The sequence below is a fragment of the Rhinolophus sinicus genome, chromosome 14, assembly GCF_057876585.1.
Source record: "Rhinolophus sinicus isolate RSI-liver-muscle chromosome 14, RSI-T2T, whole genome shotgun sequence".
Lineage (NCBI taxonomy): Eukaryota > Metazoa > Chordata > Mammalia > Chiroptera > Rhinolophidae > Rhinolophus > Rhinolophus sinicus.
Window position 1 is genome coordinate 89,323,817 of NC_142514.1, and position 25,351 is coordinate 89,349,167.

The 25,351-nt window shown below is 39.7% G+C and overlaps 1 protein-coding gene across 1 annotated transcript in view; it reads left to right on the forward strand.

Moving 5' to 3' along the window:
- F13A1 (coagulation factor XIII A chain) overlaps positions 1 to 10,613 on the forward strand; it is a 177,826-nt gene extending 167,213 nt beyond the window's left edge. The window contains exons 14-15 of the mRNA XM_019710859.3: positions 2,341 to 2,477; positions 8,712 to 10,613. Of these exons, the coding sequence (XP_019566418.3) occupies positions 2,341 to 2,477; positions 8,712 to 8,862 (288 nt within the window). The 3' untranslated portion in view covers positions 8,863 to 10,613. The remainder of the gene's footprint in view (positions 1 to 2,340; positions 2,478 to 8,711) is intronic.
- The last annotated feature ends 14,738 nt before the right edge of the window (positions 10,614 to 25,351 follow it).

Below are 25,351 nucleotides of genomic sequence, written 5' to 3' on the forward strand. Positions count from 1 at the left end.
CTCCAAAATATTTTCCCCACAAAATTAAAGTGATCAGAGCAAACACTTTTACTGATACCGTGTTTCCCCAAAAATAAGACCAGGCCAGACAATCAGTTCTAATGCATCTTTTGGAGGAAAAATTAATATAAGACTCAGCCTTATATTATAGTAAAATAATACCAGGTCTTATATTAATTTTGCTCCAAAAGACACATTAGAGCTGATTGTCCAACTAGGTCTTATTTTCGGAGAAACACGGTAGTATCTCTGAAGCAGCCTCTCCACTTTAGACAGTTTTTGTAAATGTTACCTTTATCTTGTATTTGAAAAAATCCAAAAGTGTTCTGAAATTTCTTTTTCAACTCGGGAAAAATATTTTGGACACACTTGAAAATTAAACCCAGAATATCATGTAAAGTATTCTCATAGTGCACTTCTATACCTCCAACATCTATGATAGACTCAGGACATTTGGGAAGAAAGTGAAAACCTAAGTCTGTCTTCCAAATGTTTTGTCTGGGTCTGTGGTTTCCAACGGGGTTGGGGGCAGGGGGTGAGGGGAGTTTTCTAAGTTGGTCCTTAGAAATCAACAGGGATGCTTACAATAGGCATTTACAGGCTCCACACCTGAGATCCTAATTTAATTATTTGGGGTGAGCTGAGACCTCTGCAATTTTAAAGTTCCCCAGTGATTCCATTGTGCATGCCAGGCTGAGGACCACTGACTCAAGTGCTAGACACACTGCTTGGCACACAATCCATGCTCTCCAGGTGACATCTGCTGTAGTCACCATCGTGATCAGTGTCTGCTCCACCCCCATTCCTCTGAGCCCACTCTTCACACATCGCACCTCAGGAGATGGGCATTCGAATGTAATAAACATGGGGAATTGGCTACAATTTCCACTTTTCTTATAAATTTTAAAAATCCCATAGATCTAGAGTTAGTCACAAACTGTACCTTAAAGAGTAAAGCCATAGGTTTTATTCTTGACTGTAGAGTCAATGAGAGTCTTCTTCTCCAGGCAATGTCCTTCCCTTTTCCCCTCTATTCATAAGAAAGGCTCATTTCCACATGATTTGTCCTATACTATACACTGCTTAAAGAAATAAGGTATAATATAGGCTAGGTTGTTATATAGAAAACTCAAAGAACCATTAAATTCCTTTTTTAAGCAGTCAACCTAATTTAACAAATATTTACTGGGCACTGGATAGAATTTGAAGTAGAAAGTGGGCTAAAATATAAGGCGAATCAAGCAAACTACCCCAAGCACTGCTACTTCAAAAGTATGAGCTATAAAGTATTAAAACTTTGCCAGCTGCCATGCAGTGTGCTAGCTGCTTCATATGTATTATCTCATCCTATCCCTTTGTTATAAGGAAGAACTTTTATTACTATGTTGTGCCCAAGTTACTGGAGCTTATCCAGATCATCCACGTGGAACACATAGGCCGTAAACAACCAACCAAACGCTACAGTCACCTGGCCATTTTCCAGCACATTGTGTGGGTGTTGGGAAAGCATGTAGTTCCAGTGTGTGGCGCGGTGCTGGCACCGAGTGAACACAGCGTAAGAACTATTGCTAATAACAGCACTCTACATAGATCACCCCCTAGAAATGTCAGTCAGTTTCAGAGACAAAGTCAGTTTCTGAGTCTCAGAAAGCCACCCAAGGTCCCACTGCTAGTAAGTGTTGAAGCTGGCATGGAACTCTGGCATCTCCTGCCAGATACCTGATACTTCTGAGATGTATTATGGATAAACTCCACACCAAATAGCCTCACACCCTCCTGGACTCAGACGTCGTACCTGCAGATGAAGTCTCTGGTCTATTTTAGTGTCCAGCTTCCTGGTCTTCAAGTTCAGCAGTGAGAACTCCCTCTTTGCACACATTTCTTTATAGTGTTTCTAATTAGCAACAAGGCACAGGCCCCCTGAGCATTTTTTCCTCTTGAACTCAGGGATCCCCCATGTCCTGGTGGGAAACTTGAGCCCTATCCAGAAGCAGAGTTCGCCTGGCCGCTGTACCATGGAAATCTGTTGCTGCACCAAATGTACTTCCACTTCCTGCTGACAAAGAGCAGCCGGTAGCCAGGCTATTAACCTGAGCTCTAATTAGGGTAGTTTTTATAATGAGTAGGAGAGAGTGATTCTAATTAGTAATTTTCCATCTTTTTCTCAATAGGATCCCCCAGTCAAAGCAATGAGCTATCCTCATCGCACTGGTTCCATTGCCAAAATATAATTATACTGTGAAACAGAAGCAAAAGTGAAGGTGGTTAAGGACACAGGAGAGCAGAGAGAGGTTTTATGTGCTGCTAATGAGCTGCATTTGCCCCCAATTCATTTCTTAGGTCCGTGGCACTAAGATGGTTGGTTCTGACATGGTGGTGACAGTTGAGTTCACCAATCCTTTGAAGGAAACTCTGCAAAATGTTTGGATGCGCCTGGATGGTCCTGGAGTGACAAAGCCAATGAGGAAGATGTTCCGGTATGTGCTGAGGGGCTGTGGGTAGGTGACTGGGGCTGTGGGTAGGTGACAGGGGCTGTGGGTAGGTGACGGGGGCTGTGGGTAGGTGACGGGGGCTGTGGGAAGGTGACGGGGGCTGAGGGAAGCTTTATTGCTCTCTGTCTTTTCCAAACTTACATCTAGTCCCCAATGAAAATGCCTCAGAAGCTGCTACCTCCTTGTTGGCATTTCTATGTGTCAAAAGGTAAAAATAGGGTTGGTTTAACAGGTACTTCCATCGTTTCATCCTTAAAACCACCCAAATGTGGTGGGTACTATTATTATTTCCCTTCAGTAGCAGAGAAAGTTGAGGCTTTAAGAGGTCCGCTGGTTTTCCCCAACGCGCACAGCTTGTAAGAGCAGCAGCAAGATTCAGTCTCAGGGTGGCTGAGTCCAGAACCCAAGTCTCACGCATTTTGCCATCCTACTTCCCCGTGTATCGTGTATCGATTCTACTAATATTTATTGAGTAGCCACTATGTGTCAGATATTACAGTGAAAGTGTTCCTTTTCATGAATCCCCTTTCCAACTCCAACTCCCAGATTTCACCAACCCAAGCACTCTCTAGAACTGTTGTTTTCAGTAGAATAAAGTTAAGCCTGAAGAGTTCTACGGTTAGGTCCCTAGTCAGGGGACCAATGACTACCCCAGGCTCTGGAATAATAATAATATGAATGAAAATCTGCTTCTTACACACCTGGCACCATCAGATTGTGCCATACAGTTCTCAGCTTCTATGTCTGCTACTGACAAAGACAGTCACCCAACGAAACAGACCATTCCAAGGTCAAGTAGCTCTGATTATTCGAAAACAGTTCTACCCTTTGATCCTACCAGTTCTGTCATCTGGACTTATACACAGAATAAGGCCCATCTCTCTTCTACCATGTTTCCCCAAAAATAAGACCTAGCCAGACAATCAGCTCTAATGCGTCTTTTGGAGCAAAAATAAATATAAGACCCAGTATTATATTATATTATATTATATTATATTATATTATATTATATTATATTATATTATATTATATTATATTATATTATATTATATTATTATATTATATTATAATCTGGTCTTATTTTAAAATAAGCCAGGTCTTATATTAATTTTTGCTCCAAAAGGTGCATTAGAACTGATTGTCTGGCTAGGTCTTATTTTCAAGGAAACACGGTATCTGATGGCTTACAAACATTTGCAAACAACTGTCACATCTTCCTTGAGTCTTTTCTATACCTACCCAGACTTCATTCCACTCACCTCTAATAGGGTTTTAGCTCCCTCCGTCCTCCATATGCTCTAGTTTGTCTGTGCTCCTCTTAGACTATGACACCTAGAATGAAGCCCAATCTTGAGGTTTATTACTTTCATTCTTCCACAAATAAGTCCCTGTCAGCATCAATCAATCTAGCACATTTCCTGTGGGGTGACCTTCTAAGACATAGAAAGGGAGGTGGAGAGCTTAGGAAACTGCCTGAAGAGCAGATGTGTTAGGGATTTCCCCGATGTCCTTTACAAAAGCTACCCTGCTCTGTAGTCTGTGTAGTCTGCATGTGCAAGGCCTCCTGTACCCCTTCTGGGGCGCCTTTAAAAACCAATTTGCCCACTAAGGCCTCTCTGCATTTCTTTCAAATTATAGCTTCTAAGAGATGCCTGATGCTGCTGGATGCAATAAGCAGCAGAGGAAATAATTTGAGTGCGCTAAAAAAAAAAAAAAAAAAAAAAAAAAAAAAAAAAAAAATGGAAGTACAAAACATAACAACCTTCCTGTGCTAATAGGACAGTTGCAGGGCAAAAAAAAATGAATTAAATTAGAAATCAACGCCAGCTAGCGGGAGAGGTCAGCAGTAATAGTCCTGCTTTCGTCAGAAACGATAGTCTCACTCACCCGTTCTCGCACCTTCCCACTCGAATCAGATGCAAGAATCGCTCAGGCAAAGTGAAACACGTTTCTTCTTCAAAACAGCCCCCTGCTGTATCCAATTTTTCCTTTTCAAGCAGTAACCCCACAAGCTTCATCTGAGGATACCAGAACCTCCTGCTACCTTTACATCTTGGCTGTGCCAAGAATGCCACCTTGATCAAAAGCCAATGCTTGAGAAGAAACACTCTCTGTATTAGAAGAAAGATTAATGCTCACACAGTGCAATGACCCACCATTGGGAGGTACAGGGCTCAAAGGAGATTGAGTGTCCAGGTACATTGTTTATTGTTAATGAAGATGAAAGGATGAAAGAGGCCAGTCCCTGCGTGAATGCTGGCCCAACGTCCCTCCCATACTCTGCCTTAAGGTACTATTAATATTAGCAGTTACTTCAACATATTGGTCTATGGAAGATGGGTACCAGACAGAATGCCAGGTCCTCAGACTCTCGTGGGAATTCAGATCCAGGGGGGACCTCTCCAAAGTAAGGGAAGCTTTATTTCTTAGAGACTATCAAAAATTGGAAAGAACTTGCCATAGAAAATATCTGTTACCCTGGGTGGGCTTGGGGGTCTGGAGAGAGCACTGCTTCCTCCGTTTCCTCCTAACTCCTTCACAACCAAGCCCCAAGCCAGCCAGTGCCCACAGCCATATTGCCAGATAATTAGAAATATTCCAGTGTACCCTGCCTCCCAAGAGCTGATCTAAGAGTGGCAGATCCAACTTGTACTTTTAAGAAGGTCTCCTGCAGAACCAGAATCTTTCACAAGACTGCATTCCTTCCTAGGATACACATCTTGAATAGTCAAGGCTGTTGCCAGCCCTCCTGTCCACCCACACGCCTGCCAGGCCTGGAAGGCGGCATCTGGTGAGCAGGGAATTGAACTAAGGACAAGGAAGGCAGTGGGTGCCGGGTCTCATTCCTTGATCAGGGTACAAGCCAACTCTACTCTGAGATGGTTTACCTTCTTGCTCTTCCCCCACCTCCTCCCACCTGTCTCAAACGCTCCCACAGACTCTCTCAGCTTTCAAGTTTCTGCACTTGATACTCCCAGAACATCAAATAATTCATCTCCCAGATTCATTTTTCTCTTTAAAAAATGGTCAGATTCCAGGAGTTATATCAAGCAAAAAGTTCTCCAACTTTGTGATTTTCATTTAAATTTTGAGTTTTTCAAGTAGGACAGAAGCCGAGGGCTAGACACACAGAGGACAAACTATAGATAGTTGCAGTTTATTGTAATAATAATAATCCCATTTGCCTGTGTGTGTTCAAGATGATAAATGACCAGCATATCCTGATGGCTCAGCATATTACTGAGGATCATTTATCATAACATCTATCCTCAGGCAAATAGGGTTATTCCAGTATTACTCCACTTACCAAGATGGGTAAAGGATTTATTTCCTTCTTCTGTATGTATTTATCTTTGGGAAAATGCATACTTAGGCATGCCTGTGTATCTTCACGTATGAATATATTTTTATGATACTCATACATGATGAGCGCACATGTATACAGGTATGAGATGCAGGTATGAGTATAATTATGTGGATGAGTTTATGAGTGAGTGCAAATAATGAAGTGAAGCTGAAGGATTATAGTTCCTGTTTGAAGCAGTTACCTGTGTTACATGGGCCCAGCCCAGATCCATAAGCAGGATGACTATTTTGCAGTGTTTCTGATTGATCACGTAGGGAAACCAGAAAAGAGAAAATGAATGGATCAGGGTAAAAATAGCACAGTTATTGAGAAATAAATATCTGAAATCCTATATTCATATTGAATTAATCACTGTGAATTAAGGATGGATAACACCGTACCGGCAGGAGGAACTTACTTTCCTAAATTATTTTGTAGCGCGTTCAGGCAGAGCAAACAACAACCACAAAGGTGGTGATGATAATAAAAGTAATAATAAGAATAACAACGACAACAGACATCTAATACTTGGCACCCCCCACGTCTTGCCATAGTTCCCAGCACAGTACAAATCACTCAGCCCCCCCCCCCCCCGCACATCCTATTCAATATTCCACAGTGTCTGCTTTTTACAGGTGAGGAAACCCATGATGAGCTCAGTGATTATCAAACCTGGAGTCATAAAATCAATTTATTGGTTTGAAAAATACATGTACAGGTTATGCGTGTGCACTTTTCATATAGTTTGGCTTTTATAGAACTGATTTAAATCATTGGTGTAGCCACAATTATAAAGAACAAAAATTAGGAAAAACACTAGCAAATACCCAATTGAGACGTTGAGACTGTCAGTGTCAAAGTCAATGCCTGGAGCAGCCCAAAAAGAGGGGTCCCCAAGGCCTTCAATGTCTGTCCCAATTCACTGGCGACAGATGCACGAGAGAAAGGGATTTCTTATTTAGGGTCTGGATTTCTAGGAATGGGGCCTTTTTATCCCAGAGGACACACCTGTGGCCAGCTGAAATGTATATTGTTTTAGTGATAGTTGAGAGAATCTTGGGGTTCCAACTTTACGTAGAGAAGCTCAAGTACAGGGATGTGGTCCTGTGTTTCTCCCTTCATGTTGGCTCTGCCTAAAGTGGTGCTACATGGCTCCAGCGCCCGCCCCAAGAGCAAGTGGAGGCTCACGTGGCTGAGGCTTTGAACCACTCCAGACTTTCCTTCACATGCTCCTTCCTTGCAACCCGCCAATCACCCCAAGTCCGAAGCTCCTTTGGCCACCAGGTCCCTCCGTAGTGTCAGCAGGAAGTGCCTTCCACCAGCCCCTGATTCCTCACTCAGAGTGTGTGGATCTATCCACAGAATTCCTCGGCACAGCACATTCCTCACTCTGAGCACAAGCACCCTCATTATCGCCCCCAGTGTGTCTCTCTTCTCCCAGCATCTTGGCCATCAGGCTCTGTGACTGTGGAAGATTCCATAGGCCCCTTTGGATCTCAGTATTCTCATCTGTAAAATGAGACAGCCAGACAAAGTGATTTCTAAGTCCTTTCCAATTCTCACATGCTATGCCTCAATAACCCCATGAAAATAGATCCCTTTTTTCTCTTTACAAGACACCCATGGGCTCCCCATTCATTTCCCGATGCTCTCCGAGAAAAGCACTGGCCCAGCGTCCCATGCTGAGCTACCTAGCATGTGCCCTCCTTGAGAGTCGGAGAACAAAGACCAGGAATCCTCTATGAACAACACCTGCAGGAAGCTCTTAGTACAGAATAAAAGGTTATCTGTCTTGCTTGAGAAACTAAATGTGTGAAAAAGCAAGCACAGTGATCAAAAGTCATCTTTTTATAGAATATTACAGAAATACAGTACACAGAAGTAGAAAGAGCATGGATGTGGGAATCAGATAAACCTGGGTTCAAATCTCATCTCTGCCTATTAACAGATCTGTGATCTTGGAAAAGTTGCTTCACTTGTTTAACCTTCCATTTTTCTTAACTCTGAAATGTGTCAAATAGTATCTACCTCAAGGGACGATCATACAGATAAAAGCTGCATGTAATGTCCTCCTGAGGCCCACATGGGGTGATATGTGTGAAGCACCCCAACCCTGATGGACTTTGGTTATGCTCTGGAGTGGACCTGGCCATGAAGACGAGGAAGAAAGACCTCAGAGCATGAGCTGCAGAGGAAAAGGAGTACTCCAGGACCACGAAAGGCTAGCACATCATCAGGATGGCTTAGGGCCTCGGCAACAAATGAGCAGCAGAAAGCTGCATGGGCAGAGGACCCAATCTGGTGGTTGAAACAGGATTAGGAATCACAAACAACGCAGATACTCAAAGTCAGTTGAGAGCAGGCAGGGCTATGATCTTGGGCCTGGGAACAAGTTCTGCCCTAAGGGGTTTGGGAAGAACTAATTAGAGTGCCAGGATCTCAGCAAAGGCAGCTGGGGGCGCAGAGAGGAGGCTAATCCCAGGACGGAATGAGAGCACCAAAAAATGAGCAGAGGCAGATTAGTCACATTGATGAGGCTACTGTGGAAGCTTGGGGACAAGCTAGAGTTCAGTTGACACATGGCTGGTGGGGCTCAGCCCAGCTCCACTACACACTGGATGAACCATATACACTCAAGGACCTGCTGATGCATCCACGTGGAAAGAACCACAATCCAAGGGGTTGTCTCTGGCAGGCTCTGGCAGTCTCATTAGGGGCCTCATTTGGGTTGTAACTGGTAGAATCGGCCCGTCTTCTCGCCACCACCAACTGAGAGAAAAAGAGCAAGAGTTCTCACTGCTTCCTGATCAAAGTAGGAAACTGGATCTGCCTCTCCAGAAAGTAAAACCTTTCCTCTCTTTTCCACCCTTCAGTGAAATCCGGCCCAACTCCACTGTGCAGTGGGAGGAAGTGTGTCGGCCTTGGATGTCCGGCCGTCGGAAGCTGATGGCCAGCATGACCAGTGACTCCCTGAGACATGTGTACGGCGAGCTGGATTTGCAGATTCAAAGACCACCTTCGTAAATGCACAGGAGGCTGAGATAGACCTGGCACTTGGCCTCTTGTAGTCTTGGCTAAGGAAATTCTAATGCAAAAATAGTCAGCTCTTGCTTTACCTTAGGTGTGAAAACCCAGACAGGACTGGATAGGGCCCCAGAGTGGGGATGCCATGAATTTCAAAGACACACTTTTCCAAACCCAGGCTATTCAGTGTGGAAGTTAGTTTTTAATCGCTCTGCCTTCCAAAGGATTCTGAGGATTAGCTTTAATTAAGCTCTAATTAAGCTCTCATAGCTCATATTAGTAAAAGTCATCATTTATCATCGCAAGTGGTTGCAGCTTCAAATATCAGAGGACTTTCTTGAGCAAGGGGATTTGCTTAATACCTAGCCTCATGTAAAACAAGACTTCTGGTCCCCCATTCAGACTTTTGGGGGTAACATACTCCCCAAAAGGGAGGAAAGCACATGATTTCGGCCCTAGAATTCCACTCCCCGCTCTTACAAGCAGGATCTGCCCACTGTGTCAGAATATTTTTCCCAGGAATCAAGTACAGCATCATTTGTCTTCTTGGCAAAGCCAGGGGAAGGTCTTTCATCTTGCACCTGCAGCAAAACAACCGCCTGCCAAATTTCACAGATTTACTTTGTGAGAAGATGTAGCCCCATATTAACAAATTGCATTTGTGAGAGACTTAATCACCTAAGAAGAGATAAGGAAGCAGGTGTAATACTCAGATCTATTAAATAATGTAGTTTTATGGCTCATTTTATAGGCGGTGTCCCACCATGGCCTGATCAGCAGGAACCAATAGCCCTTACTTTAACCCTTTCTGGGCTGCAGTACAGGCATACCTCAAAGATATTGCAGGTTCAGTTCCAGACCACCACAATAAAATGAATATCGCAATAAAGCAAATCTTAATCTTTCTGCTGGTGAAGGCTCTTGCCTTCAATTTAAAAAAAAAAAAAAAAAAAAAAAAGAAAAAGAAAAAAACGCAAGTATGCCTGTGCTAGAAAGTAATGAGGCTGACTCAGGACAGGAGGAATCCGACTCTAATTACTGATTATACTTTACCTGTCTCTCTGGGATCATCTTCACACAATGATGCAGGCCCAGGTCCATTTTTAGAGCTAGAATAAGCCCAATAATGTGGAGAAGCTGGCAGACTGAGTGAGCAGACATGTGGAAGGACGGGCAGCCGCTCATTCTTTCTTGTCCTTCGCATCACCTATACTGAGACCACAGCTCATCACTCAGGTGCCGCATGGTAATGTGGCCTCCACCTTGCAAATAGCCAGTGCTACTGCAGATCCTGTGACAGGATGCTGACATCATTTGTGTTGTGCTCCAAGGCTCTAACAGACAAGGCTGCTGGGTATTTATTTGCACGGCTGATTTACGGTCAGAATTACCCATGCCCTAGGGCATGTCTCAGGTCAGTAGGTTGTGATTATTAACAAACAAAAATGAACAGTGGGTAGAAAGCTGGGAGAGGGAGAGCCAGAATAGAATTCTCTAGTCTATACAACCACATTTCCAAGCCTTTGAGATTGTTGCTGAGTCTTCAGCACCAGGAATCCATGAGGGTAGCTGATTCCCTATAGCAATATCATACCTAACTCTATTAAGTAATCCCCCAGCATTTGCCGAGCCTATCAATATTCAATGTTAAAATGAAATGCATTTTGCTAGACTGTTTAACTGGCTTAATGTAGTGTATTCTTATTAACTAGAATGTAATCAAAGTTTAAAATAAAGTTAATCTGATTGTATTTGCATCTGCACAGAAGTGAACGCTTTGAATTTTCAATACAACGTACTACTAACCACAGCTGCTCAAGAAATCACCCGTCCTTAGCAGTAGATAACACACCTGGGTAGAAAGATAGGCATTTCTCCTTTCAAGAAAATGACTCTAATAGTTGTTGATGTCACAGTTAGCTTTCCTAACTGCTCTCTCTACATTTTAACCACGTTCACTAAAGGAGGATGTTTACATATTTAGTTCAAAATCCAGCTTCTAGAACTGCAAAATATCTGTAGAAACTTTCCCACAAATGATCTCTTGAATCATTAGGATGAACCAGCATAAATACCCATCATAATGAATACCTGTCACAATGGACACCTTTTGTGGTCTTAAAACAGAGATGGAAAATACATGGCAAATATGTAGGAACTGATATTCATGGCAGACATCACTAAACAATTGCAGCTCAGATAGGGCCTCAGAGTCCTTCTCAACACAGTACTCCAGGCAGCTACTACCAACTAATTTGAAACTAGCACTCAAAATCAAGCCTATTCACTATACCTACCTTAGAGTCAGCCCAATTCTTTCGATAGCTGGGATTGTACACTGTGTAATACTACTGTGTCTCTACAAATCCTTTTTTAGCAATGGTAAACAATGTATCTCAGAGAACAGCAGTCTCTGAATTCTAGTTTCTGCCTGTGCTAGTTCTCCATGCTTCTGAAAAAATCCTTGTTTGTGTTTGTAGCTTCAATGACTACAGAGGAGTAAAAATACTAACATTTCCACAAGGCTCTTCTAGAGGATATATCAAGCAAACCTTAATAACAGCACATGCAAAACTATAGATAAGTAGGTAGGTAGGTACATGATAGATAGATAAATGATAGATAGATAGGGTAGAGAGATACATGATAGATAGATAGATAGATAGATAGATAGATAGATAGATAGATAGATAGACAATAGCTAGATATTGCATGAATATACATGGTGTTTTTTTCCAAATAATTTTACTTCATCAACCTGTAAAAGGAGTAAATATAATTATTTCTAAACTGTTGATGAAGAACTTAAAGAGGCCCAAGAAGACATGTATCATGGCAAATTAAGCTGGGGTGGGAGTAAGCAGTGAAATCAACCTCTAGTTTTCTATACACCCTTCAAATCTCTTGTTTTCCCTCCAGAGTTTTAAGAATGCTGACTGTTAACACCAACTTCAAGACTCTTTGAAGAGCTGCAGTATAACAAACAAAAATATGCACAAATGTATAATAGTAATATAGGCGGAAATGGAGTTTGTGCTAGAATCATTGGCAATTAAAAGTCACAGAATTCTAGGTGTAAGGTCATCATTTATGAATATCCATCCAATATTATTATAAAATTAATAAATTGTCAACCAACCCAACCATCTATTCATTCAACTTGTCTACCATTCAGCCATCCTCTCACCATTCAGCCAGCCTTTCAACCACCTATCCATCCTTTATTCCAACCATCCATATAACCACCCAACCATTCATTAATAAATGTATGCAAGCATGAATTCAAAAGTATTTATTGAATATTAGACACTGTACTAGAGCCTGGGGATTCAAAGATGGAAAACCCATGGTTCCTATCCAAAAAGATTTCACAAAACCAGAGAAGGAACCAGATGCATAAATAAAGTACAAAAGGATAGTTATGTTAATAGAGGTATATCTAGAGTACTATGAAAATAAAGAGAAAAAGATGCATGTAAAATCCTCTCCCAAAATCTCTAAGAATAATGGAGAAAAGATTTCAATAGAGTCTTGAAAAAGAAATAGGAGGCAAGTTGGAGATCATTTGACAGGAGAGCTCATGTAACAGCCTAGAGGAAAGAAAGAGCATGGCCCTTCTGGAGGACTACAGTTAGCTTGGCCTGGTGAGATGGTTAGTATGCAGCAAGGAGAGGCAAAGCTCTCCATATTCACCATAATGATGCATGAGATTATTCATAAGAAAGTATCTACAACAATTCTAGCAACAGAAATGTAGGATGGGTCAGAGCTGGAGCACTTCCAGGAATGGGAATGTGTTCCTTTTGCACTGTGTTTCGGAGGGACGCTAATAGAGCCTGCCATGACACACTGCATACAGAATTAAAAACTATGGGAAGGTCAAGGGGTGACAAGGCCGAGAGAGTATGGGGTGGAATGCCTGACTCAGGTCAATGAGGAAGGTATAAAATTAGGGGTGTGACTGCATTTAGGTTCAGAGAAGGGAAATGAGATGTAGGTAATGTGGAAGAGGTAGCGTGTGGAGGGAAGCTGTCCATTTCAAAAAAGCAATTCAAGTGTGTGACAGACACGTTCCTAGAAGTTAAAATTTTGTCGGTCAAGTAATTACTATGGGCAGGGACTGCTAAAGACCCAGGGTCTTGTTCCTAGGAGCATCTCATTTCCATGTTAAAGGCAAAACTCTTCAACTCTGTACCCAAGAAAGCTGTTTCTAGAGACACTTCTTCCTGTCTTTGGACAAGATTTTCCTTATATTCTCAGCACCTCAACTCATTTAGACTCAGTTTTACTTCCATAACTCTCCATAAAAAAAATGAAAATAAGGCAACAATTACATATTTTAAGTATGTCTGTCAAAAATCACTCTTTAAAAACAAGCACATTAATAAATGGGAAGAACAAAGTAAAGCACCTCAGTTGCAGCAGGAAAAGTTACTAGGAATTTGTGCTCACCTCAACTGCCAGGAGTTACACTGACAGTTTTCTAGCTCCAAAGACAATGGACATTTTTAAAAGATGCGTGGTGAACTTGCTGCCGATACAATTCATGAACTATTAATTTTCACATTAATCATTGTTGTAAGATTTAAGTAATTATCTAAGCAACGTTTCATCATCCCTGAAACTAATTCAAACACAGTGCCTCTCCAGCGTGACGTGCCCACGGTGTTGGCCCACTATTGCCAAACCTGCTCTTTTGTACATTGCTTTTGTTATAGACACAAGGCTGAGCTCATGAGCTCTTTGATCTTGCCTATAACCATGAATTCAAAAAGTATGACTCTAATAAAGCAATCTGCCTTTTATGCTAATCATTAAAAGAAGTACTAGGTCTCTTCAATAATATCCCAATTAGCTTTACTGAGTACACAATGCTAAAAGCCCATATAGATCAACAAAATGTTATTACTGACATAAAATTGAAAAATAGGTATAATACAATAAAACCTCTCTCTACGATGAAAAACAATAGGCTTCAGTTATACCTTCACGAGCAATGTTAAGCAAAAATGAAGGCCATTATCTGGGAAATTTAAGCTAAAAATAAAATTACGCCTGAGCTCACCTAAATAACCTAAATATTGAGAACAAAATATAAAAGCATTCTACTTCAACTATTTTTTTCTTTAAACTTGGTTATCTCCTAAAAAAACTAATTTAAAGCCAGCCATGCGATCTATGTATTCTAATCAGTGCTTAACGTGTTGTTCTGTTAGTGTTCAATACACATAAAATAACAACACATACTGAAGTACTGGCTGTTCATGGCTCTTCACAAATTAATACATGAGGTAATTAGGTATCCAAAAGATTACCTTCACTGTTATTATTTTTTACTAGTATTATTACTAATAAAATATGCCTTTAAAATCTCATGGCACCCTGGTCCTGTGCTGAATTGAGAAGGAGCAAAGGGTTCTGCTGAAACAGTAAGATGATTAATTGGTCTTGGGCACTGCTGGTAAGAGTATAATTGGTGCAACCCCTTTGGAAAACTATTCGCAATCTCTACTAATCTGAATTCATGTGGTGGCCCAGTAATTCCACTCCTAGGTATATTTCTAACATAAATATTCACATATATTCACCAAAAGATAAGAGTGTTCAAGAATATTCATAGTATTCAAAATAACCAAAAAAGAAAATAGAATCCAAGCATGACTTAGCTGGGTACTCTGGCTTGAGATTTCTCTCAAGGCTGCAATCTATGTTAGCCAGGGCTGTGGTCTCATCTAAAGGCTCAACTGAAAGAGGCTCTGCTTTCTTCACAGGCTGGTAAACCAAGGGCTTCAGTTCCTTTCTGGCTGTTTGCTGGAGGCCTCTGTCAGTCACTTGTCATGCTGACCTCCCCTTGGGCCAGCTCACAACTTAACATCTGACTTACATCAAGAAACAAAAGAACAAGATAGGGCAAGCAAGATAGAAGTCAAAATCTTTTTGTAACTTAAACTCAGAAGTGACACCCTATTACTTTTGTTATATTCTATTAATATAACACTGGGTCCAGCCCATATTCAAAGGGAGAGGATTATACAGGGCATGAATATTAGGGGGCAGGGATCATTGGGGGCCATTTTAATTATACCTCAATTTATGGAAAAAAAAATATTCTTACGATTACTAAGATGAAGCCACAGCATTTGGCTACACAAGGTTTTTTGGTTCCATGTTGTCCTTTTTTGGCCTAAGAAGCTGTCCATGAATACGTATTGATTTCCAATTCACTTTCTTGGGGCTTATTCCTCCTTAACAGAAGATATCAAGTTTCAGGATTCACTTCTCGACAGACTGCCATCTGACTAGATCCAAATAAGCCTCTTGGATCTGCTAGTCTACTTCTCTAGCTAAGAAGGCAATATCTGGATGCCAGGGAGGGAGGAGTTGCTGTTTTCACTTCAGTGTCACATTTTAGACACAGCTTAGAAAAGAACCTGGAAAATCAATGCCTATCACCATTAATATTTGGGTCACTTCAGTTGGGACTCAGCTCATTGTGTCTAAAAACCAGTAAATACAGCAGAGATTTTATGTCGGACCATATGTTAACACATGGAAAAATAATACCCTTTAAGTTTAAACTTGATTATCTCTTTTTCCATCTCTGTTGTGCCTTGGCATGACTTCCCTGACAATTTTTACCAAATGTTGAAAGAAACTGTAGTTTGTGACTGACCCATCACGATGATTTCCTTTGCCAAAAATGACTAACAGCCCCAAATGATTAAAATAGATCCCATTTAGGCAAGCATCCACTTTTCATCTTATACAAGGAGCTCTGTGGTTCTGGCGCACACGGTGCTATGTACCTGGTGCAGAATAGCCTGCCAACAAGCATTTGTTGAATGAGTGAATTATCATAATAGTCATCTAATGGAGTAAAGGAGTGTTACTCCTGCTGGTACTCCGGAGCTCAGACTACCTCTGTCATCTTGGTTACTCCTGGTCAAACATCTTCCATGCCACTAAAGTCCCAAAGCCCTTTGTCCCCAGGCAGCTTGTTTCCTCTTTACCATTCCACCTTCTAGAGTTGCCTTCAGCATCAAAGCTCAAATAATATAAAAGGAAACAGGGGTCAAGAAGGGATGAGAATCAGAACTTGGCCATTGAACATAGCTCATTTGACCATACTCCATTGTCTCTCTGCTCTTCCATGGAAATGAAACATTCTGAGTTACTCTAACCTGAATTATCCTAGTTTTCCCAGCAACCTAGCTCCCACTTTCTCACGCACGAGCACCCTCAAAACATTAATCAGAGACTCAGAAATAGTCCTTTTCCCTCTTTGTACTACTGCCAACGTGATTTTAAAGAACTCTGCAGAAAACATCAGTCACTCTAAGCTCCTTCTGTTGCTAAGATTGCAGTTCAGGATGAGGCTGGGTTTAGGGAATCTGGAGATAAACCTAATGGAAGAGAGAAGTTGAGCTTTCACTTTATATCTCAGAACTAGGTACCATGTTGACCTTCCCTTAAATAAAGTTCTCACCATAAACCAAGCAACCACTCAAGGTAGTGAGTCCCCAAATTGAAGATGCCCAAGCAGAGGCTAGGAACCCAGTCCATTATGGGGAATGGTTTGGTGAGGATTGCTAAACTAGGCAAGAGAATGAATACGATGATTCTTAAAGTCACTCCCAAGTCTAAGAATCTATTATTATAAGATTCTCATTTGATGTAATACCACACCTAGCATTTCCCCGCCAACACCGTGAGCTGAAATACTCACTGTGTCATTTAGTCTTTCCTGTAATGAAGATGGGTATCATGGGTTGTGTCTGTAGTGTGTGTAAATAAAACTGTGGTTACCTTAACCCATAACTTACGCCTCATTAGTATGCCCTTCTATGTAACTGTTTTTATCAAAAGAAGACAATATGCTCTTTAAGTGCCAAAAGTCAAAGATGGTAAAGGTAACAAAAAAGGAGAGACTTCCCAATTTATTATCCAGATTCCCAAGCTTTTTCCACAGCACCTACGGCCCAATTTTTAATGACAATTGCCTGCCAATTAACAGCCATAAAATTAGGAAAAATAAACATCTGGAAGCAAAGAGATGGTAAGGTCTAGGCAACTAATAATAATCCTGCAAAAATGACAATTATATTGGCAGGTTGGAAGAGTCAAAGTTTCAAAAAACCACTGCCTATGTATTGGAGGCACAAATAGACTGGAAAGCACATGGTACTCTGTGTTGCATAGACCCATTCCTAACTAAGTACCACTGAGAATACAGATAAGCCTTGAGACTGCTAAGATGAGAAGACAGGTCTAGGGGGAAATGCTCTCAGGAGCAAGACAGCTGAACCCCATAGGAGCTGCACTCCATATGATGAGATAAAGGCTCATTGTCCATCAAACGTAGCGGGGAGAGGGACTCCTCCTTTAGCCTGGGAAGTGTTAGGAACCCCTGGGTAGGAAAGGCAGGCCAAAGTGGTAGTCTAGAGTGAATACAGTGAAAGACCTAGGCCCCACAGGGGACACTATAAAATAAGGAGGCAGGACACTTAAATAAGAGAGGTACCAAATTGTCTCCTACTTTATCAATCCACATCCACTTAATATTGCTCGACCTTCTGCCCCCAACTCCTCCACACAATTAACCAATTTTTTGGTACTTTGACCTTGGTCCTTGGGAACTACATTTCTCTTACTTTATCCACCAGGAAGTAGTAAAACAAAGTCTTCTGTGCGGCGAAGCTGAGCTGTTTCTCTGAAGGTTCAGTCTCCACAGGTTGTAATCCTACTAAAAGGTCTTAGAAAATTAGGATTGTCTGTTCTATAAAGAATAAGGCATCAAGGGCTAATGATATAATTACTATTTTATGTCTCCTTCATCTTAACAGAACACAAGAAACACCAGCTCTGGACAGAAAGATTAATGTTCAAACTCCATTCTGTGTCTGCCCCTTTGCCTCCCCTGAGGTAATTTTCTGGGAAAGAAAAGCCTGTAATTCCAGATCTACAGATGTCTCATTTAGAATTAAATATCGATGTCTATTATTTCCAAATTCTTAAAGCTTTAAATGTATGAGAACTATGCTCTCGGGGAAATATGAATTAAAAGAAATGATGCTTGGTGATGGAAGGAGAACTGACTCTGGGTGGTGAACACACAATGGGATTTATAGATGATGTAATACAGAATTGTACACCTGAAATCTATGTCATTTTACTAACAATTCTCACCCCAATAAATTTAAAAAATAAATTAAAAAAAAAAAAGAAATGATGCTTTGAAGTAAAACAAAAAGGAAATTCCTTATGCCTCAAAAGGCCAATGCTGACACCATATCTCCCTACTTTAAACGCATTGGCACTGAGTCCTGAGAAATAGGTGGGAAGATTCAGCAGATGAGGAACTGACACAAAACGACTCAGTGCAGCCTCTTTACATAGGCCTCCTCTCAGAGTCACAATAGCTCTCTCCCTCGCCTTCTCCTGGCCCTCAGAAAAGGTTCTCAGCATCTTTGCCTCCGCTGTGCATCCCCTCTCTACCTTGGTTCATTTGCACATGCATGTGAAAAACTGTTCGATTTTGGAATTCTAAGAAAGGATAATAAAGATGCAGGGCCTCCTGTGGCTGAGCCTTATAGGGATCCAAATTAAAATGTGGGTAGTGCTGACACAAAAGCACCATCAGCTATAGCGCTCTCTAAAGGATTCCAGATTTGTATATAAAGACAACAGCCTTATCTCTAAAGACACAGTCTTAGCAGCACGTAATTTCATTGACTTTTACAATAATTTCACTTTAATTCTATTGCATTTGTGTCTTATACATGAAGAGAAAGAAAAGATATTTTTTAAAGATGCGTGAGAAGCTATTTAAAAGTTAAATGATAGAGATGTGCTTTTCGGTGATCTCCTGATGGTGTAGGTAATCTACTAGATGGTCTAGGTAAACCAGCAATCATTATTTCATTCCACGTTAGTTGTTGGAATGCTGTATCATTTTAGTCTTAAAAGGCTAACTCACTCTCTACTCTTTGGTTAAGTATTCATCTCAAGGGGATAGCCACTAGATACTAAAGCTTACAAGTGCAAAGGTACACTTCCTGATTTGCAAAATAAGTTATTTTTCTTATTGAATCGCCTAAGCCAGGCTTAATTAACCACTGTTTAAAGCCATGCAAGTAAGGTGAGCTGCTTCAGATGATTTGACTAACTTCTGCCTTGTCCACGTCACCTATATAATGCTTTACACATAGTATATTCTCCATTAATTATCATTTTAATTTAACTTTATCCCATTTATCATTTATCCACATGGAAAAGCCTGCTTAAATGCTTCTCTTTTACAACAAACTAAAAACATGCCTTTTCTGTTCTTACTAATATTTCTCTGTGTTCTTCTCAAATGCCATGGACTTAATGAGAATGAAAACTATGTAAGGTCAGATTCTCATGGTATCACACAATGACAGGGCCCAGGAAATCAAGATGAAGGAAGGTTGAAAGCACTCCAAGCTTCCAGTGATGTGTGTGGAACAGAGACCCTAGGGCAGCCCCTGCCCAGCCAGAATAACCAGGGAGCTGAGGAAAGCTTCAGGGCCCCTCACTTGCCCAGAACCCTTCCAATGTCCTGGAGGGGATCTTGACATTGTTTTCACATTGTCATAAGCATTTGTAAAATTTTCTAAAGGAAAATATTTTAAGCATAATCAGTTAAATTAGCAGTTTTCCCTCTGTCCCACTTCCCTTTGTGTCAGGTGGCATTACACAATCCACAGGCATCTTTTCTCCCCACAGGCATCTTGAGGGTCTAGATAAGAAAGGATGAATTAAGGATAGATTGGCTTTGTATGCAGTTGAATACACTTGTGTGGTCCATGGTCTGTCTTGTGTGTAGTGAAGTTATCACTAAGTGTCTCAATGTATGAACAACTTCCAGGAATACTGCCACCTCTGAGCACAAAGGTGCAGGGGACAGAATGCTACTGTCGTATGAATCTGACCACGCTGCTCCTCACTAGAAGTCTGTGGGAGAAACAAGGTATAAAATGTGCAGCGCTGGAAGCCAGTCTGGGTAAACCGGTAAACTAAGGATGCAGTTTTCATCAATACCAACTCAAAATGAAAGAGCTCTTCTGTCAGGTGTACACTAAATAATACAGCATGTATAATCCTAAACATACTGCGAAGTCAGACAATTAAGTTCACGAACTCATCCTAGAAAAAGTGCTACATACCTTATTGCTGCATATCACTATGGTGTCCTTCAAAGTACTCCCCTTGGGAAGCTATGCACCAACACCAGTGCTTAGTCCACCCTTCAAAGCAATTTTGGAACTCTTTTTCTGGAATGGCATCAGAGTTGTCGTCGTATTACCCTTGATATCCTGAATGTCACCAAAATGTCTTCCTTTCAATATTTCCTTTATCTTCGGATAAGGAAAGAAGTCATTGGGGGCCAGATCAGGTGAGTAGGGAGGGTGTTCCAATACACTTATTTGTTTACTTGCTAAAAACTCCCTCACAGACAGTGCCACGTGAGCTGGTGCCTTGTCTTGATGTAAGAGACAAGAATTGTTGCCGAAAAGTTCAGGTCATCTAACTTTTTCATGCAGCCTTTTCAGCACTTACAAATACTCAACTTGGTTAACTGTTTGTCCAGTTGGTACAAATTCATAATGAATAATCCCTCTGATATCAAAAAAAAAAAGGTTAGCAACATTGTTGTAACAAGTTCGCGAACTTAACCGTCACACTTTGCATATGTCTGTTTCTCATGGGAATAATGTAAAAAGGAATTTTTAAAACTCTAGAGTTTGTAGCACTCAAGCAATTATGTCAGCATCTGTACTCACATTTTATGCATCCCAAAGTATCAGATCACATCTTAGCAGATTTCGTGCACCAAATCTTAATAAAGTTTCATAGTGTCAGATGAAATATCACAAAAATTCCCATTGATGCAGTGAAACAGGCTAAAGAAACAAGTGTTCCAGGAGCAAACTCCTGCGTATATTCACCAATAAGTCAAAGGCATAGCATAATAGTAATTTGATTACCTCATTATATAACTAGGTATAACATAGCAGTAATTTTGAAATGCATTCAAATTACTCTTGTTCATGCCTTACTACCAGATAAATTTTGAGATATTTTCAGAATTCTACATCATACTAAAATTCAAATGTGACTGGAGGGAAGAATCCTGGTAGGAGCCAAAATGTAAACTGAAAGAAAGACTTACAGACGTTTTTGCAGTCAACAGAGCATGTATAAAAGTCAGTGGCAAAAAAAAAAATAAAAGTCAATGGCAGCTTCATTTGATGAATTTGTTGATTTCAACTTGCATTGTGATCTTTCCAAATGACCTCTTTTAATAAGAAATAATTTCATTAGACATTCTTTAGTAAAAGACTATTTGATTTTTTAAATCATGTATCCCAAAAATGTTAACAGAGAATCAATCAGAACACAAAATGAATTCTAAAATATCTTTTTTCTTAAAAAAATATTTTAGTAATAAAAGTTAAAATTTCAAAATATTCTAGATCTGAGGTAGCCTATTACAAAACTGAAAGTTTTGTTACTGTTTTGCATTGTTTTATTAACTTTGTTGGAGAATTGTTTTTAGCAAGAAAACATTATTTAGTTCTGATAGATTTGCAGACTGGGTAAATATATTAAAATCTCTCAAAAGTTGTAAACACTTCACAAAGTACAAGGGTGTTTTTGCTTGGATTACAAAAATAAAATGTAGAACCAATATATTAAAAAACAAATAAGAAAGAACATTATGTTGAGGTGCTGTTAAGAGTAGTTGTAGTTACTACATTTTTTACATGAAAGAGGGTTGGTCTTACACAGGTCATGCTGAAAGTAGCATTCTTCAAATAATAGAAATGTGATTGTAGTTGTCATGCTAGTTGCTAAATTTTATCCACTTTTCATGACCACTTGGACAGATATGAATAAGTAAAATCAAAGTGACTAACTTATCCAAAATATTTCACAAGGAATTAATTGAAATAATGGGGAAATGTGTACAAAATTAAGTCATCAATTAAAACTACTCTGTTATTGTTGTCTATAACATATGCGACAAATACTAATTATCTGGAAACTCTTCTGATTACTTATTCTAATGTAAAATGCTATAAATTATCTTTAATTTTTTGCTAACTGAAAACCATCTGTCAGTGAATCTAATAAATAAACTGAAACAAGATCTGGAGAATTTTAATTTGCAACTGAACAACATTTGTGATCTGTCAACAATGAAGCTATTGTGAATGAGGAGAACAAAGGACTTCAAGGTTTGTTTTTTTAATATTAGTAAGGGACTTCAACTTCTGGTCACTTCGGAAGAGTGGTACCAGTCTAGCTCTTCCTCTAGACAAAATTTAGGAAACCAGTGTGTCAAAGTGTTGAATACCAGGCAGTGAAGAACTGTGATGCTTGAGAGAAGGGAAACAGGAAAATGAGCCCTGTTATTTCTCCAACTGTCTGCCTGGAAGTCCTTTTCAGATTTTAGTGCAGAAAAGTTGAGTCCAAATGAAACACAACAGTCCTGCTGAACTGAGAGTAGAGAGATTGAAATTCAAGGCTCCTGAGGTAGCAAAATTTAGTGGAACAAGGTATCAGATTGAAGGGAACTGTGAAGAGATGGGGCTATAGAAATCAGCATATGGGTCCTCGTGAGTCCTTGCGTAAAGAGCAAGCTGTGTATGTGCAGGCTGAGAGTTTACAAAGGCAAGCAAAGACAACAACCAGGAGAAGAACAACTACTGAGACCTGTGAACTACTGAGATCAGTTGCCACAGCTCTTCCAGGGTTAAGAGCTAAGCACCAACAACCTTCAGTGGAGAGCCCAGAAAGGCAGTGCATTAGAACTGGGGCTAGTCTAGTCCTACTCTTGACTCATCCTAACAGAACTTCAAAACTAGGCTTATAATGTTCAAGTTGTTGCTCAAATAAATTAAATGCCTGTAAGAACAAATATTAATATTCTATTGACTTAGACAACAAAATACAGAAACTCAAAAATACAGCTTCTATAAAAATGTAGCAGCCAGCATACAATTAAAATTTATTAGACATGCAAGGAAGCAGAAAATTGTTACCCATAACCAGGAGAAAAATCAGTATAAAGAAACCCAGATATAACAGAAGTTATTGTAACAGTCAACAAACAAACAACAACAAGGCCATTATAACAGTTAATATAAATATGGGCAAGCATTTCTAGGAAAACATATGAATAATAAAAGAACAAATAGAGAATCTTCATAGAGAATTAAAACATATTTAAAAATTGCTAAATGGAAATTCAAGAACAAAAAATATCTATGATTGAAATGAAAATAAAATTAACTAGATTTGTTTGACAGGTTAAATAATTGAAGACAGGGTAATAGAAACTACTCAAAAAAAGTACACAAAGAAAAAAAGGCTGAAAACTAAACAGAGCCTCAATGACATATGGAGCAACATCAAATGGTCTAAAAGATACATAATTCAAATACCAGAAAAAGAGCAGAAAGTGGGAGAGAGAGCAAGGACAGAAAAATATATTTGAAGTAATAATGATTTAAATTTTAAATATTTGATGAAAAACTTGGTCTCTGTGGGTTTATTCAATTTGCGAAAGAAATCTCAAGCAAAATAAACAGAGAAACACACACCAAGGCACACTATAGTCACCTAGCAGATAAAGAGAACAAAACATTAAAAGCAGCTGATGAGAAAAGACATTATATACAAAGGATTTTTTAAAAACTCAGCAAAGCATCAGTAGGATGAACTTCCCTCAACCTGATAAAACTAATACTGAGCATAATACGTTATGGTGATGAAAGTATATTCTTTCTCACTATTTCTATTAAATCTTGTAAATGGAGGTCTCACTCGGGGCAATAAAAAATAATAAAAACTGGCATGAGGATTAGGAAAAAAGGAGTAAAAATGTCTTTATTCACAGATGACATGACATCAACCTACAAAATCTCAAGGAATCTGCATAAAAGTTACTAGTCTAATAAGTAAATTTAACAAGATCATGGGATGCAAGGTCATCTGTACACTAGCAGAAAACAATAGGAAAATCAAATCTTTTAAATTCTATTTACAATCACATTTAAAGCACAAAGTAATTACTGACAAGTTTAATAAAATATTGCAAGACCTCTGCACTGAAAGTGATAAAACATTACTAAGAAAAATTAAAAAGATCTAAACCATAGAGAGATACAATATTCGTGTTTTAGAAGTCTCGATATTGTGAAATATCAATTCTTCTCAAATTGACCTGTAGATTCAATCTAATCCCAGTAAAAATACCAGCAGACATTGTTATGTAAATTGACAAGCTGATTCTAAAATTTATATGCCAATACAAAGAACCTAAAATACCCAAAACAATCTTGAAGAGAATAAAGTTGGAATATCCATCTACGTAACTATATTTTAAGGCTTTCTATATAACTACAGTAAGCAAGATATTGGTGTAAAGATAGTCATGTGGATGAATAGAATAGAATAAGAGAATCCAGAAATAGACCCACATTTATATGATAAATTGATTTTTGACCAACCAATGCAATTCAATGAAGAAAGAAACTCTTTTTGGCAAATGTAGCTGGAACCACTGGATATACACATGGGGTAAAAAATGAACGTTGACTCATACCTGTCAACATACACAAAATTAATTTAGAATGGAATATAGACCTAAATGAAAAAGCTAAAGCTATAAAGATTCTGGGAAAGAAATATAAAAGACTATTTGTAGGTTTCTCTTAATGTTAAGCATATATACGAGATCTGCCAATTATGTTCAACAACTTGCCACCGTGTGCTTACATTGGCAGCACTGTACAAATAGCTCAGTAAGGTTTCACCATCTTGGTATATCAGTGTCTCACAGCTGTGCTCATGTCAACGTGTGGCGGTGTCTTGCTGAGTGGCGTTCATTATTGTTGTTGCATGTTTTTGTGTGCCATCGCAAGAATGTCTGAGTTTGAATTAGAGCAACGAACAAACACTCTATTTCTTGTTAAACTTGGCAAGAGTGGAAGTGAAATCAGGGACATGTTAGTCCAAGTTTATGGGGATAATGCCATGAAGTAAATGGCAGTGTACAAATGGATTACACATTTTTCTGAGCGGAGAGAACGCGTCACTGAGGTCAGGGCAGCCAGTAACGAGCAGAACTGACAAAAACATTGCAAAAATTCATCAAATTCTACATCAAAAATCGTCAGCTGACTGTGAGAAGCATAACAGACCAAGTCAAAATCGATAGAGAAACAGTTAGGAAAATCTTAACTGAAAATCTTGACATGAGAAAGGTGTGCGTAAAAATGGTCCTGAAAGAGCTCACCAATGAATAAAAGCAAAGGAGAATCGAAGTTTGCCAAGATCTATTGGAAAGGCAAGATGATGTTTTGGGCCACGTTACCACTGGTGATGAAACGTGGGTGTACCATTACAACCCTGAAACAAAGTGTCAAATTGCACAATGGAAGTCAGCCAATTCTCC